At 39.9% G+C, this 20,230-nt stretch overlaps 1 protein-coding gene across 1 annotated transcript in view; it reads right to left on the reverse strand.

Annotated features, from left to right (window-relative positions):
* The window catches only part of LOC135113849 (glutamate receptor ionotropic, delta-2-like), a 149,656-nt gene that overhangs the window by 69,299 nt on the left and 60,127 nt on the right, over window positions 1-20,230 (reverse strand). The window contains exons 5-6 of the mRNA XM_064029471.1: window positions 11,065-11,208; window positions 197-365 (exon numbers count right to left, since the gene is read on the reverse strand). Coding sequence (XP_063885541.1) covers window positions 197-365; window positions 11,065-11,208 — 313 coding nt within the window. The remainder of the gene's footprint in view (window positions 1-196; window positions 366-11,064; window positions 11,209-20,230) is intronic.

Below are 20,230 nucleotides of genomic sequence, written 5' to 3' on the forward strand. Positions count from 1 at the left end.
CCTGTATCTCCTATCGGTGTTTTCATAGTAACTGTTCTTGTGAATTCCCTTTGTATGGGCTATCATCTTCTAACGGGAATGTTAACGTGAGTAAAGAATATTAAAAAAAATTTTTTTTTTTTACATTTCAACATTTTACCACAGATTTTTTTTTTATAGGAGTAATTACAAAAAAAAAAAAAAAAAAAAAACTCACGTAAAGTTGAGTGTCTCTGCAAATGCTTTTAGGAGTCTGGCATCAAGGGAATCACGAGGTATCACTTGACTCCCTCTTTCTGCTTTCTTGGTTCTGATGAAGTCCATGTATGGAAAATAAGAAAGAGTTGTCACGCGAAGACTGTGTTCTTCTAAGCTCTTTGTGGAATCTGTAATAAATAAATAAATAAATAAATAAATAAATAAATAAATATATATATATATATATATATATATATATATATATATATATATATATATATATATATATATATATATATATATATATATATATATATATATATATATATATATATATATATATATATATATATATATATATATATATATATATATATATATATATATATATATATATATATATATATATATATATATATATATATATATATATATATATATATATATAGAGCTCTCTTGTACATGTTTCATTAAATGTGATCGCTAGATAAGTATTTAATATTTTCTTAAAGATGTTTTCTTTAAATTTAAAAAGAGTCTTATCCTAATTTGAAATTTGGTTGATGACTTCGCCGTAGCTAGTCATGCTTGCTATATCGCAATTTCGGGTTTCTTAACCCTTCCTCAGTAGCTGTGGAATGACTGGACATGCTTCTTCTTCTTTTCTGAGTTATGCTACTTTTGTTGGAGACAGCACAGGTCTTAACTGCTGTTATGGCGGCACGCAGGTTTGAAAACAATGAAGTAGCCGTATACTATTATATTGGTAAAGAAAAAAAAAAAAAGAAAATAAATAAATAAATAAATATATATATATATATATATATATATATATATATATATATATATATATATATATATATATATATATATATATATATATATATATATATATATATATATATATATATATATATATATATATATATATATATATATATATATATATATACGAGTATATATATACGAGTATATATAATGGTTGGTGGGAAGATAAGTGTGAAGAAGGAAATTTAGGAAAGCTTGTGAGGAGAGAAGTGTGAAGGAATTTCAGGATGGTGGAGAAAAACTGGTGACAAGTTCAAGTAGGGATTCTGTTGGCGTAACTTGTACGAGTATAATGTGTGGCGCAGTGCCCGCTTGTCTGTTCAAGAAGGGTGCTGTTTTCACGCACTCTTCTATATAGCGGTGTGTTGCTTCTTGCGTTGCAGTGTTTGCACGTAGTGTGTCCTTTATTTCTCTTCCGCATTTATATCCTAGCCAGTCTCTGAACTCTGATGTGGATCTTCCATGGGTTTAGTGAAATTCGTTTGTGTTATGTTGGTGACAATCTTGTACCAGCTAACGCTAGGGGATCCTTCATCGACTGCTTTGTTTAGGTCTTGTGATATGATTTCCTTAGCTCTTTTTGTGATATTCTTGAGTTGTGATAGGCTAGGTGGTATGGTTGTAGTAATTATTATTGCTAATTTCAGTGATGTTTTCACTATTTTGCTTCCTCGTTGCCTTTGATCCCATTATGACTAGGCATCCAATTGATGGTTAATTTATGTCCTTGCTGTTGTATGTGTATGGCTGCTGTCTGTATGCTGGTGATAAGTTAAGTGTTGTCGGTGTGTCTGTCTTTAGGTATTGGATGGCCCCCAAGGAATCGGTGTGTAAGATGATGTCCTCTTGACGTATTGTTGCGTGTGTTTATGCCCTGTCGATGGCTAGTAGCTCTGTTTGGAAGGTTGAGGAGTGGTCGGGGAGGCTAAAGATTCCCTTGGCAGTATCATGGAGAAAGGCTGCTGCAGATCTTTTGGTGGTTTGATCTACGGATTCATCGGTGAAATAGTGCGTCCCATTATTTATTGGTGCTGTTAGGGCTTGTGTGGATTGATGCTTTAATTCCCTTTGAGACAACTTTTTTTTTTTTTTAGTGTTTGCTTTGTTACTATAATGAACCATGTTGGTTTATGCCAGGGAGCGCACTGAACAAAATTTTGATGAGGGATGTCAGGCATGAGGGAGAGAAGAGTGTTTTTTTCAGACCCAAGTTGTTGATGTTCGTGGTTATCCTCCTTCCCCATGTCTTCTTGGTAAAAACTTCTTCGTCTTGTCTGAGATGTGATAGCTTTTGTAGTAGGTTCTGTTTTCCAGGTTGTCTGCAATCCATTCTCATGCTTTCAATTCTGGCCCACAGGGACACTGAGGATGGTCCTAAGGGCTTGATCTTTTTTTTTTTTCACAGTACTTCAATTTGAGTTGAGGATGTTGTGGCAAGGCAGGGGGTGCTGTAATAAGAAATTAATCTGATTGCCTGCATATAGAAGATGTACAATACTGTGTGATTTACATCTTTGGCAGGACCTGTTAGTGCTTTCATTACCCTGTGGCTTCAGGTCGTTATGTCCTTTGTGGCTGTGATGTGTGCGTTGACTTTAAGCTGGCTGACTATCCACACACCCTGGTAGTGATGAGATTGCACCCATTCAACGGCTGTGCTGTCAATCATGATTTGTGGACCTGGTCTGGAGGAACCAAAGTAGATGGATTTTGTCTTCTGGTGGTTTATTTAAGACCGTTGCTGTTGCAGTGAGAGGCTATTTGTGCTAAAGCTGCTTGGGGTTTGGGTAGGTGATGTGAGCATAGCATAGGAATTTGCAGTCAGGATCGAGTGATAATGTAAGGTTTTCCATCAGTATATTGAATAAAAAAGGGTCAGTGTGATGCCCTGAGGAGTGTCGTTTTCGAAGGTGTGGTATTCTGATAGGTGGTTCTGGAAGCGTACCCTGGCTTCTCTCCCGGTGATGAAGTCCTTTATCCATTTCATTAGTTTGCCTTTCACTCCTCTCTTAGCTGGATGACCGTAGGATCGGCCAGCTAAAATGACTTTTCTAGGTCAATAAATGTTAACACAGCCCTCCTATTGGCAATGGTGTTGATCGTCTGTAGTAAGCAGTCTTGCATACCGACACTTTTGGTGTAGGCGTAGATGTGTCGATGGAGGGGACCTACTACCCATTGCAAGTGTGTTAGCACCATTATTTTGGCAATTTTGCCTAGGCAACTCTTTCCTGGATCCTTGGGTTTTAGGTATGAGGTAGATTGTCGCTTTCTTCCATGAGGGTGGAAGATGACCCTGTTTGTACGTTTCATCGATGATTACTAGCAGTTCCTGGTGTGCTGCCGCCCCTGCCTGACGAATCACTGAATAAGAGATCTTGTCAGTCCCTGTAGCAGTGTTTGGCCTGGGTGTGAATGTTTTTTTTGAAGCTCTTGGATTGTAAACGGGGTGTCAGATGGTGATCTTTCACTGCAGGCCGTTTTTATGGTTTCTTCTCGCTGAGGAGCATGGTGAATGAGTAGTGTTCTGCTTTCCTTTGAGAGTTGGTTTGTGTTGGCTCTTCGTGCGTAACGTAGCCTTGATGAGATTTCCGGCCTCTCGTGTAGGGTCTTGGTGGTGGGCTCCAATGGTCAACCTTTTCCCTGATGCAAGATTTATCTGTTTCTGTAGCTTGCCAAGACTGGTGTGTGAGTTCATTTTGCCGCACCATTCCAACCATTTTTCAGTCTTGATTTACTTGGTGGCTTCACGACCAACGCGTATCGCGGCTCGTATGAGGTCCAGTGTTACCGGGGTTCTTTACCTTCTCTGCAAATTTCGTCCCTGGCTGATGCGGTGGTTATATTTCCGGACACGTTCGTCGTAGTATCATCTGTCTTTATATTTTTTTGGGGGGGATTTTTGAGGTGGGGATGGAACTGTTTGTTGCATGATGGAAGGCGCACTGAAGCCTTCTCTCTCTTCCGTCGACTGATGCTAAGAAGATTCCAATTTGCTTTTTTTTGGTATTCCATTTTGGAGAGCGTGATGGTGGTTATATTTTAGGACATTCTAGCAGCTTGATGTTGATGGCGAAGTGATCTTTGGCTAGTGACTCATGTACCTCCCAGGTGGAGCTGTGAGAGATGGTATGTGATGTGATGGATAGGTCCAGGATCCCTCCTTCTTCATGGGTTGCTTTGCCAGAATTTAGGAGGACTGCTTCAGGGATGTTATTTAGAACATTGACAATCCGGTATATATATATATATATATATATATATATATATATATATATATATATATATATATATATATATATATATATATATATATATATATATATATATATATATATATATATATATATATATATATATATATATATATATATATATATATATATATATATATATATATATATATATATATATATATATTTTTTATTTTTTTTACTTATTTATTTTTTATTTATTTATTTATTTTTTTCTAGGGCGTCATGGTTGGCGTTGAAGTCTCCACCAATGACCACATTGTGCAAAAGCGCAAAGGGCAATGAGTTCTCCTACCTCAAAATTCGGATTTGGAGGGGAACAGTACACATTGTATTTATGCACTTGTAGGTTTTGGAGCTAAACGGTAACACCAATAACGTCCACTCCTTCTCCACAGTCTGGGACATCTTTGATCCTTGAGCAGAATAGTGTCTTTTTAATGAGAATTGAGCATCCTTTTGAGCCTCGTTCTGCGGGAACATGATATGATGTGAAGCCTTTGAAGGTGAGTGGTGAGCTTTCTGGAAGTTTTGTTTCTTGTAGTAGTACGATGTCTGTGTGGTTCTTTTGAGCTTCCGCCATTAGTAGTTGGTATTTATTTCTAACTCCGTTGATGAGGATGCACAATATGTTCTTGTTCAAGCTGACTGCAGGATGCTCAGGACTTTCTTCTCTGGTAGCGAACATTAAAGGCTCCAAGAAAGGAGATATCCACAAAAGGGAAGAGAATCAGAATGTCCTCCACTTTGAAAGTCAAAGAATTTCTTATAGTCAGAGGAGTTAAGTGAGACGTATACAGCAGAGATAAATTTAATTTGAGAGTAACTCTGTAGTCGTAGCCAGATGATGTTAAATTCGGAAGATTCAAGAACTTGGGCACGAGAGCAGGTTAAGTCGGTGCGCACATAAACGCAACATCAAGCTTTGGATTGAAAATGATGATAGAGAAAGTAGAAGGGAGCAGAAAAGAAGATACCGTGAATTGCCCCAAGACACCTGTGTTTCAGTGAGGGAAATTAGATGAGGTTTAGTAGAGGTGATGTTCTACAGGTTGAAAATTAGATCGCGAATATTTCAGAAGTTAAAGAAGAAACAGTAGAGGGGGATGTGGATACAATTAGGGTCGATATCAGAAGAGTAGTCCGACCTGGGGACATTTATGATCCCCTCCCCAGATGAAGACTCCGAGGCTGCTGTAGGAGTCGCCATGATAATTTTGAATTTTGAGTGAAGGGTGTGTCTGTAGATAAGTGCATATATATATATATATATATATATATATATATATATATATATATATATATATATATATATATATATATATATATATATATATATATATATATATATATATATATATATATTCTTTTTCAGGCATACGAGATTGTAAGCGACTGCAACTGCATTTTTCAGCTTCTGTGTTTTTTTTCTACTTGTCTAACAAATTTTCTCTTTTGAGCGGCAAGAGCCCCGGGGAGCTGTTGTATGGGACGTTTCGTACCTTCCAAGGGAACATCTTCAGGCGAAGTGAGGCAAGGAAGAATCATAATCAGAACAGTAAAAGAAAAGATGAAAGGGAGAAGTGACGACAGAAGGAAGAATAGAGGGTAATAATAAGAGAGCTTTAGTAGAAGAAAAAGTCACTGGGGCTTAACCCAGGCGCAATTTGATTTTTTTTTTTTCGTGAGGGCACACTGGAGTTGTAGCCAGGAAATTAGAAAAAAAAATAAATAAATAAAAAATGAGGCCACGCAAGACACGGCAGGGGCGACGCCCGGTTCCGGGAAGCTAGGACAGCCGTAATCAACCGAGCACGCCAATCACAGGACAGCCACACACTACAGGGTGCCAACAGTCCCCAAGTCCAAGATCATCCCCACGGTTATGGAAGCTGGGATGGTTGAGTGAAGGACAGTTGGAGTACAAAGTGTTGTTTTTGTTTTTTATTGATTTTAAAGAGGGGCAAGAACAAGAAGTACGTCCGTATAGCGGAGGGACCTATAGTTTTTTTCGTGGAATCCGAACCACAGATAGTAGCAGAGTGGGTGGGTGATATGGTGTTTTGGATGGTGAATCTTTATTGCACGGGTAGATGTGATGGGTGAGGGAGGCGGTGTCCGTTCTTGATCGGCTACTGTGTCTTGTAGAAGCCGCAGTCTTCTGGCACTTCCTGTAAAAACAACCTGCTAGGGAGAGAACAGAAAACGATGAAAAACATGTGGACAGTGTCTCATGTGCCAGGTGGGAGGAAAAAAATAAAGATGATGATGATGGTTGCGAGAGTGATTGACGTGATGGCAGGATGTGTGTTGACATGACATGAGTGAAGGATCAGACCTGCCGCCTTTTGTTTACACGCAGTGAGCCGTCGGTGACGGGGGGCGGGGGGAGGGGGTGAAAGGGAATCCCTGCATGGATGCTTCCAGGGCCCCGACCTATTGATATTAAATTGCATTTGCCATCTGTCCGTCCATTTATTCATCCTATCTAAATCTGCCTGCAAGGCGATGGCATCCGATTCTGACCTAATTAATCTACCTATCTTTGTGTCATCCACAAATTTACTAACATCACTACTAATTCCACTATCAAAGTCATTAATATATATTAGGAATAACAATGGCCCTAATACTGATCCCTGTGGCACCCCACTAATTACATGACCCCACTCGGATTTAGAGCCGTTTATTACAACTCTCTGTTGCCTGTCGCTAAGCCATGACCCTATCCAGCCTGACACCTTCCCATCTATCCCGTGTGCCCTAACCTTTCTCCGCAGCCTTTGATGAGGTACCTTGTCAAATGCTTTACTAAAGTCCAGATATAAGATATCATATTTACCTCCATTATCTACTGCCTCGTAGACTTTACTGTAAAAACTTAACAAGTTTGTCAGGCAAGACTTCCCCTTCTTGAAACCATGCTGTGACTGATTTATCAAGTTGTTTGTCTAAATGTTCCCTAATGTTCCTCGCTATTATTGACTCTAATATTTTACCTACAACTGAAGTTAAGCTGACAGGTCTATAGTTAGACGCTAAAGTTTTATCCCCTTTCTTAAAGATGGGTACTACATTAGCCTACCTCCACATTACTGGTACCTCACCTGACTCAAGTGATTTCCTAAAGACAGAAACTAACGGCTCACTAATAACCTCTTTGCATTTCTAAGCAGGTTATTGCGGGGTAGGTGACAGAACGCTAGGTTAAGGTTGTTTATAAAGTTGTATATGATCGTGTGTTTTTTTTCTGGGAAGGTGCTTAGTTGTTTGTTAATCCTATTGTAGTGTGTGATATTGATGGGGGGAATGTTGGATTCCTCGTGAATAGAAAGAGAGATCCTGAAGTCGAACCATTTCGCTCAAAGGGCGAAACGAATGACTGTATTCTGGACCTTCTTTAGTTGGAGTGAGCATAGAGAAAGGGGGCAAGTGGGCAGTAGGTTAGAAGAGGGAGAATAAAAGCTTTGTATAGGTGTGGCTTCGTTTTTGTGCTACTGTCGCGAAATCTTTCCAAGTTGCTAAGGGCCCCCCCGGCCATGGCTACTTTTTGAAATATATGAGTGTTAAATCTATGGTGTTTATCAACATTGAGGCCAAGTACTCTGTTGTTATTACTGATGGGAATGGTAATGGGGTTTGGAAAATCTATATATTATGAAATTTCTCGAGGCTTGGCACTTGAAATAAGTTACCTTAGATTTTTTGGGGATGGGAGAGAATTCGCCATTTCACCTTTCATAGGCTTGTCGCCGTTAATTCCCGCTGAATTTTGTCGGTGAGTAGGTCTGGCGACCTGGTACGGGTTAGTTGCGTTACATCATCGGCATTGTGAATGGTTAGTGAATCCTTATGGATAGGGAAGTGTAGGTCAGATATGTACATAGTGAATAGGGTGGGTGAGAGTACTGAGCCTTGTAGGACTCCAGCCTGAGGGTAAAGTGTGCCAAAAAGGCGCTTTGATGACAGATACTTGTTTGTCTCTCTTTCAGAAAACTACATAGGATTCGTTGTGTTAGGTGGGGAAAGTTAAAATTGTTGGAAATTTTGTGTTTTAGTCCGGTGTGCCAATCTGTATCAAATGCGTTTTTTACATCTTTTGTTACTTATGCAGTTTTTAAGTAGAGTGGGTTGAAATCTAAATATGCTATGATGCTATTGAGGGCGTCCTCTGTCGAAGCGTTGCTTCGAAAACCAAATTGCTGTGGCGGCAGGAACCTATTACTTTCAAGGAACGCCCTCAGTCGCTGGTTGATAATGCGTTCAAGTGTATTTCCTAGTATTTTTAGTAAGCTTATGGGGCGGTAGTTTTCTCGTATGTGAGGATTTTTTTAGGGCTTTGGAATGAGATTTATGTTTGAAATTTTTAATGCCTTTAGAAAGTACCCGGAGGAGAGAGAGGCGTTAAAAAATTTGATTAGGCTGGACATTATTTGATTGGATATGATAAGGTAGCATGTAGACCTCCTTATATTCAGAGGGGGTGAAGACTAGCGTGGCTTCTCTTTGATAGAGAGGCGGCTTGTCGGGAGCTGGTAGACGTGGCTTCTCAATGGCTGATCGGTGGCGCGGGGGTTTTCCGTGTTTTGCGTTTCAGGATGGGAAGGAATTGAAAATTCTATGCTTGCGTGTTGATGAACGTTTCTGGACTTGTAATGTAGATGGCTTCTAAGAATAGTAATCGGCGTGAGTCTCTCGTTGTCTAAAATTTTTGTTCCCTCTTCCAGGTTCTTTCGTGTTATATTTGCCTTGTGTTCAGTTCTGTAGTGATTCTTGATTGCTCTGTCTCGTAGATGACAAGTAAAGCGCCTCGACAATGTAGTTCGCATCATCCCGATGTACGATTGAGGTCCGCAGCCCTCAAAAGTACTGGTGTCCTCGTAGATGACGTGGTCCCGCTGCGAAGGTGTTCTTGTTTGCGTGGGTCGATTCTTGATTAGTAGATTTGATATTTTCATGCTTTTGTAGTAGATGGTGAGCTGGAGTCTTTTTCCCTGGATCTACAGGCTTGATGTTTCTGTTGATAATGTCTTTTATTATTATTTCTTCTGTTTTGTAGTACTGTGACACGAATCTTCTGTAGTATAACGATATATTCTTTATCTGTGATGTCCTCTGACTGGCAGTACCACTTGTCTATGGCCCAATTTATTGCTATGATCATGTCGCTGTATCTGTACCCGTTGTTGATGAGGATCTGGCTCAGCTGCTCGAGTTCTAAGTGGAGGCTTTTCCACTAAGAAAAGTGGGAAAGTCCTTTCTTGGTTTCTTTCACGTAAACTGTTGTCTTGAAACCAGATTTGCAGGCGGAGACTAGGACATCAAGTAAGGGAAAACGGCCTTCTGTAGCTTCTTCAAATGTAAAATTTGAACCAATAACCAAAAGGCCAGAAAAGCAGGTGAGGAGTCGCCTGAGGTTTATCAGTTCTTCCATGTCCTTTCCTCTGACAAAAATATAATCGGTGTAGCGTCCGTACATAAAGGGACGGTGGTCTTGAAGAGTCGTAGTTTCCATGCTTCCCATGAAGAAGTTTGCAAAGAGAAGTCCTAAGGGGCTTCCCATGGCCACGCCGTCCACTTGATTTTCGCGGGGGCAGGTGAAGGATGCCTCTTTGGTGCAGATCTCGAGGAGGGTGCGCAGGTGTTCTTCTTGTATGTTGACTGGTTGCGTGTCGTCACATATGTACACGTGATCGAGTATCAGATGAATTGTTCGGTCTACGGGGACGTTAGTGAAAAGGCTTTCTACATCAAGAGAATCGATGATGTGGTTATCGGCTGGTGGGGCTGCTTTCAACAGTTCCTTGTCTTGTGTAGAAGAGAGTGCGTAGTCTTTCGGCACGTATGGAGTCAGGATGTCATTTAGTTTCTTGGCCAAGGTATATGTGGCAGTAGGGATCTGAGAGATGATAGGGCGGCACAGATCTCTGGCTTGTGCGTTTTAACGTTGCCGTAAGCATACCCGGCCGAAAATTACCCCATGAACATGAGGAGGAGGAGGTTTGCGCCATTTGTAACACCGTTGATCTTTCTGTAGGTATCGTTTATCTTCTTTTTTTATATTGTCGGTGGGGTTGCGCGTTATTTTCTTGAATTTTGTTTCGTCGGAAAAAAATTGTTATCCATTTTTTTATAAGTACTCTTCTTTCTTCATTAAGAGGAAGGCGGCAGTCTTGTGAGCTATTCTGATAACGATATCGTCTTTGCTGTGAAGTTCTTTTGCTGCTTTGCACGTGTCTTCTTGTGACTTGGCGGCTGTGAAAGGCTCTTCTTTGCTTAGATGCCTCGGCTATTAAGGATGCTTGGAGATCATTAGAAATCTCAACTTTGCCAGACTTCTCAAGGTTCTTAATATCGATGCGTTTGCGGTCCTGGCGAGGTTTCATGATGAAGTGGCAGTTAAGGCCCATATTGAGCAGCTCTTCCTGGTCGTTAGTGAGGATGAGATCAGGGACGAGGTTGAAGAAACCACATGCGGGTTTGGGAAGCTTGATATTTCCATATATATATATATATATATATATATATATATATATATATATATATATATATATATATATATATATATATATATATATATATATATATATATATATATATATATATATATATATATATATATATATATATATATATATATATATATATATATATATATATATATATATATATATATATATATATATATATATATATATATGTGGGTGTGTGTGTGTGTGTGTGTGTGTGTGTCATGTCACAGGTCACAATTTTCTATAAATCAAAATTCTTCATCATTTTTTTTCTTTTATAGCAATACGTCTACCTGTGAATATATTCTGGAACAGCAGAGTTGAAATAAGGCTGCTTGTGAGATTGGTACGAAACATGAGCTCCACTGAAGGGTCGCCGGAACTGCAATACATACAACGACGATAAACAAGCATCTCCGCATCAACAAGGTCTGAATCTGAAGGTAAGAGAGAATAGCATATAACAATGCTCATTTGACATGAGTGCATGGAATAGGTTTCTGAACATTATTACACACACACACACACACACACACACACACACACACACACACACACACACACACACACACACACACACACACATATATAAATAAATAAATATATATATTTTTTTATTTCCCATCATTAATACCTTTTCGGTCCTTCTTTGCTATATCTTCAAATCTCTCTCTCTCTCTCACTCTCTCTCTCTCTCTCTCTCTCTCTCTCTCTCTCTCTCTCTCTCTCTCTCTCTCTCTGAGCCCCATAATATTGTCCGTGATCCTCCATCTTGCCCTGCACTATCATCACGTCCTGATAGCATCACCTAACCCCCGTTGCACCCCGCCCTCCACTTCATCCCATTGTCCGCATCCTCATCAACTGCACCACCTTCAATTTGATATCTCTGTGGCTGATGTTGATCTTGGGCATCCAGAGTGGAGGACTGCCCAGCCTCGTGTCACGTTTACGCCCACCTTAAAGACAGACCTACCGTTACTCCAGAAACAGCTTTCCCTGGATCACATCGCCACACTCTCCTCCTCCTTTCTTGCTGCAATTTATCCGTACGTAAACGGGTCAGTGCAACCACATGGTAGCATGGGCTGCGCCGTCTACTCGCCAGATGTGGACCCGCCAGATAAAGCTGGGTTGGTCTCTCATACACCAAATTCTGTATGAGTTAGTTGCATTTCATAAATATTTCAACTGCATAATAATTTTGTGGTTTACCCCTTATGTTGGGATCGCGGCCAACGACAGGGTGTACTTGCACGTTGAAAGTTCCTGCGAACTACCGCTCTGCTACAAGAAGGTAATACACCCTGCCGCTCCTCTTCTTGCTCTCCAACGCATGGATTCTGAACGCGCTCATTGTCTCAATACAAACTACAACCACTTCCTTCACACTCCTCCCCGTTATCACCGACGTGGACTCATGATTCACAGGCGTGAATCATGAGTCGTGAATCATGAGTGAATCGTGAAGGGTATTACGATTAATTTTAAGGAGTGGTAATGTAGAAGTCCCGAAGTAATATTAAAGTTACATTTGGAGCTGGTCAGACTTCATCTAGACTATGCTTAGCAGTTCTGGGCCCATATTCTGAAACAGTTTTGCGCCGCATCTCCACTACTTTCAAAGGGATTTAGTTGAAGTTACACGGGATTTTAATGGTGTTTCTATGATCCTAGTCACAGGGTAACAAGATTTCTACATAATCAACCGGAGAAACACTAGTAGCCTGTGACCTTTCAAAATAGTCGCGATGAGAGAGAAAAGCGTCTCTGAATACGGGCCATGGTCCCCATATTACAGAAGGATATAGGTCTATTAGAATTAGTACAAAGGAGAATAACTGAAAGGATAAACGGGATGAGGAGTATTCCTTACGAAACGAGACTCAAGCTAATAAATTTACACTCCTTAGGGAGACATACGTTAGGAGGGGACCTGATAGAAGTCTTCAAGTGGATAGGGGTTATAACAAGGGGGATGTAAGCAAAATTCTCAGTATTAGTAATCAGGATAGAACAAAAAATAACGGGTTCATATTTGAAAAATAGGTTCAAGAAAGAGATAGGAAGGAATTGGTTCTCAGATAGATGAATGAAATAGACACATTAATCAGGTTGTTAGTGCTGAGTCATTACAGAACTTTAAAAGAAGATTGGAGGAATTTATGGATGGGGTCGGTTGGTGGAAATAGGTAGTTATGTTTCATACAGGGACTGCCATATGTATTTGTGAAGGCTTTTTGCAGCTTCCCTTATTTCTTATATCATTATATTGTTGCAAGAAGTAGCGAGAGAGTGAGAGAGAGGGAATAGTAAAAGAGAGGAAAGAATAAAGATACTAAGAATAAAGTAATAGAGGGATGAAGAAGGGATGACTGAATCATCGTCCTTGATCGGGCGAGATGTGTTTGTTTGTTTCTATAACTTTCCCCTGAGATTTACCTAGTTATAAATATTTTATTTTTTCTCACTTTCAATTTTTCCAGAGCTGAAATTAATACCGATGATAGAAGAGAAGTCGTAGTTCAGTATAGAAAAGTTAGATTCTAGTCAGCCCCTTAAATAATAGTACAATGATTTAGTCAAACTTAAACATTTTTAAGCACGAGATTACTAGTGCGTGTCGCGCACCGGGAAGCGCCCGTTATTTATCCTTCTACCCCCGACCACATGATCAAGCCGCGTGGACGTTTTTTTGTCTTTAGTGGCGTCCCGCGAGGCAGCGGGCACCTAACGTTCTTATGGGAACAATGTACCGAAATCGCTAAGCATGAGGGTATAATTCATAAAGTATCGGAGTATCGATTGGCCTTTGTGGAGGATTCTTTTGAATTGTGTTCCAGTAATTCTCTCTTCTTCCCTAATCCATGCTTTTGTAGGGAACGAGGTCACTCGTCTTGGAGACAGGAGATGAGTGCTGCAATATTCTATCAAATATTGGGCTGGCCACCTGGATATGTTTTAGAGAGCTATTACTCGCATCTATCGCCAGGAAATTAGTGACAGTAACCCTTGCTGTGTTTGGTAGGATTAGTTCCCTTTGAGAGTTCGATTGGGCGCTGTGCTAGATAATTGTGGTGGACCACATGGTCTTACCATCTCCGTCACTGCATCCTGGTTGTTTTGTGTTTTATTAGGAATCTGGGAGTGAGTCTCTGACCATCTCGGGCCAGTCGATACGAGCATGAAAGATCAGGTATGGCTGGGCCTGTCCCTACTTAGTAATATTTTCGGTTTTATCTATATTCCCTCAAGTGATTAGCAGTACTTTAACCTGAGCAGCTTTAGTTTCATTCAAGAAAAAAATAAAAAGTAAAGTTGAGTTGAAGTGAAGTTGAGTGAAGTTGAAGGTTTAGCGGTAATGTTGATGGGTGACTTTAATGCGCGTTTTGGAGCGAGTGTGCATAACATCCCGATAAGAGATGGAATTCTTTATTGTGACTGTTATACCTACCTAGTAGTCCCAGATCCTGTTGAGAGGTTGAATTATAATACGAACATCTTACCTACCATTTGTATTAATCAATCATTGTGGTAGGAGATAATTTAAAGTCAGGTAACACGTATCATGAGAGTAAACTAACATACATAGTAGGTGAGCAATGGACCTCTGAGCTTGATGTTTGTTTACTTTCCCATAAAGACCTAATATGTGTAAGAATTTTTATGTGAATGATGATCCTGGTCTTCCATCCGATCATGCCCCGATCTTAGCATGTGTTCAGCTTCCTGTGGTGAACAGGCAGTGGTTGCTAGGGAGGGCACGTCGACTGGGAGATCATGCCATGTTGCATTCTAGTCACAACAATCATTTAGAAAAGCCTGTGAAATTCAGTAAGATTAATGTAGAACAATTTCTAAGGGAATTTTTTTGTTGCGATATTCCCGACTATACTGACGATGTCAATACATGTATTGATATTTTAACAGATACCCTGTACATGTGTGCTAAAAGAAGCAGCCGTAGCCCAGATCCTGTAGTCGTTGATGCAGCAATAAATAAATGGGAAAGGTTACTGTATGACTCTGATGACAAAAGAATCTGGAAAGAAATCGATTGGTAAGGTGAATACAGGGAGAATAGAGGCGATAATAGTGCACCTTTTGATGAGGAATTTAAAAGATTCTTTGAAGCTGTGTATAATACGCAGAATAATGAAGTTTTAAATCCTAATGAGTTTAGAACTGATATTACTATACCAGATTTAGATTACCCTATTCAAGTTTATGAAGTGGGAACTCAAATTAACACCATGAAACTTAGCAAGTCCTGCGGAACTGATGGTCTCAGTCCCTTGCAGGCAGATTTAGATAGAATGAATGAATGGACGGATATGTGACAAATGCAATTTAATATCAATAAATGCAAAGTGCTTAGCGTAGGTAGAGGAAAGCCACACAGTAGGTACACATTAAACAACCAAACTCTGGTAGGTACAGGGTACGAGAAAGATTTAGGAGTTATAGTTAGCTCTGAACTCCGTCAAGGGAAACTGCATAGAAGCCATAAATAGGGCAAATAGGGTACTAAGATTCATTTTTAGGAGTGTTAAAAGTAGAAGGCCGGAAGTAATATTAAAGTTATACTTGGCGCTGGTCAGGCCTCATCTAGACTACGCTGTGCAGTTCTGGTCCCCACATTACAGGAAAGATATAGGTCTATTAGAATCAGTACAGAGGAGAATGACTAAAAGGATACAGGGGATAAGGAGTTTTCCTTACGAGGCGAGGTTGAAGCTGTTAAATTTACATTCTTTAGAGAGACGTAGGTTAAGAGGGGACCTGATAGAAGTCTTTAAGTGTTATAAGGGTTATAACAGGGGGGATGTAGGCAAAATTCTTAGGATCAACAACCAGGTAGAACAAGAAATAACGAGTTCAACCTTGAAAAAATTTAGGTTTATGAAGGAGATAGGAAAAAATTGGTTCTCAAATAGAGTGGTAGATGAGAGGAACGGACTCAGTAATCATGTTGTTAGTACTAGGACACTAGAGAGCTTTAAGAGATGATTAGACAAGTTTATGGATGGGATAATAGATGGAAATAGGTAGGTATATTTCATACAGGGACTGCCACGTGTAAGCCTGGTCGCTTCTTGCAGCTTCCCTTATTTCTTATGTTCTTATGTTCTTATGTCCCGGGGTTTTGAGATCATTACCTAGCCAGAGGATCCTCACCATTTCAATGTTACTTAATTTTTTTTTTCTTTTCCTGGCGCCTTGTTCGTATGTTCACTATATTTAAGAGAGGTAACAGGAAAATCCCGAGGAACTACCGAGGGATCAATGTTATTAATTGTTTGGCAAAACTCTTTGATTTAGTGTTAAGTTCTCAATTGAAATCTTGGTTTGTGCCATAGAGAGAGCAGATGGGCAGCCAAAAAAGGAGGGGCTGCATTAAACATATCATGGCTCTGCGGTTGGTGACGAATTTGGCCAGGAAGAGGAGATAGAAATTGTTTGTAACGTTTGTGAACTTTACGATGCTATATGACCATGTCCCCACGCACATTATTATTTAGGATATTGAGAAGGCTCGGGTGTGATGCGGTAATGCCATGTTGTACTTGTAAGTATATATTATGTAACCCACAGTATCGTTGTGGTGCTGCTATAGTGAGAGCTCCAATTGGTGTGAGGCAAGACTCACCAGCTTCGTGCTTGTTGTTCATCATCTTTGTAAATAACCTTATTGCTCTGATCAAGAATGGGTGTGATGTGGACAAGTTTATTGTATGTTTGCACACCTTAGTATTAATGGACGACAAAATTATTTTATTAACAAGACAAAGGATGCAGAGAAAGTTATGCCATTAAATAAGTACTGCAAGGGTCATGGAATGTGTGTCAATAATGTGAAAACTAAATTTTCTGCTTTGAATTGTCTGCCATAAGAGAGGGGACCAATTATTACTAAACAAATTGCAGTAGAGTGGTGTGACAGTTAACGTATCTGGGTAGCCTTTTCACTTCAGACGAGTCATTCTCGTCAGCTGCAGCCGCGCACGCTGAAGCAAGGATGTCATATACTTAAATTTGTGTCTTTTCTTAAGAAAAATACAGTTGTTCCATTTCAGTAAAATTAAACGTATTTAGTGCTGACCTAATATCATCAGTGTTATATGAGTGTGAATAATGGCTCAACTCGAAGCCAGTTGAGAATTTGTACATCTGGGCTGTAAAACAACTGCTCGGCGTTCGTATGACGACCTGTACGGATATTTATTAAAATGAACTTGGTTTGTTAGCCCCCAAAGCTTATCAGGCAGAGCCAACATCGGCAGTTTCTCTTGATGAAGACAAAGCGTCCTTAGACGGAGGAGTAACGAATAGATCGGCGTACAAGCAGCGAATCCTTTATTTTCCCGAGGCAGCCCCGAGTGCACCACTGGCAGATGACGTGGCGAGTGCCTGACGTGGCAAACACTAGCATTGCATATTCATTTCAAATTGGATGTAAAAAGGCATCAAAATCATATTACAAAAAAATCATATTACAAACAAAGACTAAACATTTTAAATGAACAAAGGAAATATATAGTAATTATTAAATACACCTGTCCTAGGCAATAAAGAAAATGGTCCCACCATCAATCCGCCTTTTCAGGGGATTCTCACACAAATCGTAAATGAAACCCAACATCCTCCCCACCATAGGAGTACATAATATTACTCCTATCGCAATGAATACAACATGACAATTTCAGCCTTTCTGGAGGCTTAACCTTGCGTCCCTTTCTAGTGTATAAACAAGGGAGTTCTTCCAAATGGTTCTCAGATACATCATTAATACCACAGTGTAAATCATTATATAATTCCAAGTCGTGTAACCTTTGTATAGGTCAGAAAGGTGCCCTTTGCAGTTTTAACCTTTACACTTCTGATTAAGCCATCTTTACCTGGGATGACTTCTAACACAATACCACAGGGCCAAGACATCCGAGGAATATTGTCTTCCTTAATCAATACCATAGAACCTTCCCTTAAATTACATTTTGGTAGAAATCCCTTAACAGTAGGAGGCAAATTCCTAATGTAATCACAGCTCCATAACTTCTAGAATTTATCAAGTTGCTGTTGTCTTATTTGTTCCCTGAAACTCAAGTCCATAGAGGTAGATTGCACCTTGGCCTTCATCTCTATCCTCCACTTTAAACCCTGCAGTACGGTCAATAAGGAAATGTGAAGGAGTTAGGGGGAGGGCGCTGTCAAGTTCCTCACCAACATAGGTCAATAGTCGTGAGTTGATGCAAGCTTCTATTTCATGCAAAGTTGTCTCCAATTCCTTCCTTAATAGAAATTTAATTCCTAATGTCTTTCTGAGCAAAACCTTGACTGACCTTACTAAGCGCTCCCACCAGCCTCCCCACCATGGGGCACGTGGGAAAGTAAATCTCCAGTTTGGAGCATGAGGACCAAATATATGCTTTAATTTATGTGAAACACCAACAAAGGTTTGGGCATTGTCAGAATAGAATATAGAAGGGAGACCCCTTCTAGCTGCAAACCTGCGCAAAGCCAAGGTGCAATCGCTCATTGACAGATAATCTGTTAGTTCTAAATGAATAGCTCTGACAACAGCACAAGTAAATAGCAGTATGTAGAACTTACTGGAAGGCTTATCTACACAAAATAAAGGCCCAGCATAGTCTAAACCAGTAACAGTAAAGGGAGGATAGGGTGTAACTCTTGATGCAGGAAGAGGGGCAATAGGCTGAGAACAAGCCTTAGAGTGGTGCCTACGGCACGGTATACATTTGTTACATATTGACTTTGCCATCCTTCTCAATCCTACAGTCCAGTAAGTGCTTCTTAAAGTGGATACAAGGACAGAAACACCAGCATGCTTAAGCAGTAAATATTGAAACTTAATTAATAGTTGTGCAACATGTCCAGAAGGGGTTATAATGGGATGCTTGCTTTCATACAAAATATCAGCCTGATCTAAGCGTCCCTTTACCCTTAGCAAACCAAGTTTGCCTAAGGAAGAACTCTGTGGAATAGCTTTGCCTTGTGAAAGAGCCTCAAATTCCTTGCCATAAGCTTCACGTTGCACACACTGAAACAACTTCTTCTTAGCCTTGCTTTACTCCTCATACATTAATAGACCTGTGCACCTTTTATCCCTGAGTTTACAGTTACGAATGAATCTACAGTTACGAATGAATCTAAGTACTCAAGCAACAACTCTGACTGCCTTGCAAAACTCACCCCAACGACCAAACTCAAACACAGACGAATGTGAAACAGTTACTGTTAGGCAGGAAGTAGCCACCTCCTCTTCTCTATTCTTCTTACTATTTAGCATATATTGTTCCTGCTGTGGTTGTTGAATGGGCAGAGACAACCAAGCTGGTCCATCAAGCCACATCTCACTTGACACTAGATCCTCGGCCAGTGTACCCCTAGAAATAAGACTAGCTGGGTTATCCTTTCCTGGACAATGATACCAAATACTGGGTGAAGTTAACTCCTGTATCTCTAAGACTCTGTTCCTCACAAAGCTTTTCCACCTGTGTGGTTATCCCTTTATCCAAGATAATGTAACTGTGGAATCTGTCCAACAATATAAAGGCATCTCAATGTGTAGAACAGACTTGACATATGCTACCAGCCTTGCACATAGAAGAGCCCCAATTAACTCTTAGCGTGGCAGGGTTAGATTCTTAATTGGAGTTACTCTTCCTCTGGACATAACAAAGGAGACACGAAATTTACCATCATGTTGAAGAAATCTTAGATACACGCCTGCTCCGTAACCCTTTTCAGATGCATCTCCAAAGGCGTGTAGTTCTGCTCCATTCATAAGCCTCCAAGAAACACCAGGGAAATAACTTGTCCTTATACAACATGTCTTAAACTGAGAAATGCTATTAAACCACTTCTGAAACTTGTACAATAACTGATCAGGAAGTACTTCATTCCACTCAATACCTTCCTTCCACATCTCTTGAAATACTATCTTAATATATATAATGAAAGGACTTAGGAAACCAAGAGGCTCAAACAGTCTGGCTATACAGCTAAGAACAGCTCTTTTGGTGGAAATTAGCTCTAAAGGAGTCTCTACGTTAAGTCCAGTAAACAAGAAACAGTCGTTAATTTCCAATGTATGCCTAACACTTTAACAGCTTCTTTCTCGTCCAGACAGGTCTTATTACTGAAGTATTCCATCATATCTTTACAATTTGAGATCCACTTAGCTAATATTCCAGCCTGAGCCAAAATAGAACATGCTTCACTGAATTTCTCCTTGCCTTCTTCGATGCGTTCAGCGCCAGATAGCCAGTCATCTACATAGAGATTTTCTTTTAATTCTTGCACCACTTCTGAGCAAGAAAAGGACTTTAAATGATGTTTGATGGTGGCATTTAGTAAAAAAGGGCTACTTTTGTTTCCAAAAGGGACACGTAAGAATCTCATAATTCTTACTTTATCTCCATACTGCCAAAGAATTAT

Source organism: Scylla paramamosain, chromosome 26 (genome assembly GCF_035594125.1).
Source record: "Scylla paramamosain isolate STU-SP2022 chromosome 26, ASM3559412v1, whole genome shotgun sequence".
Classification (NCBI taxonomy): domain Eukaryota; kingdom Metazoa; phylum Arthropoda; class Malacostraca; order Decapoda; family Portunidae; genus Scylla; species Scylla paramamosain.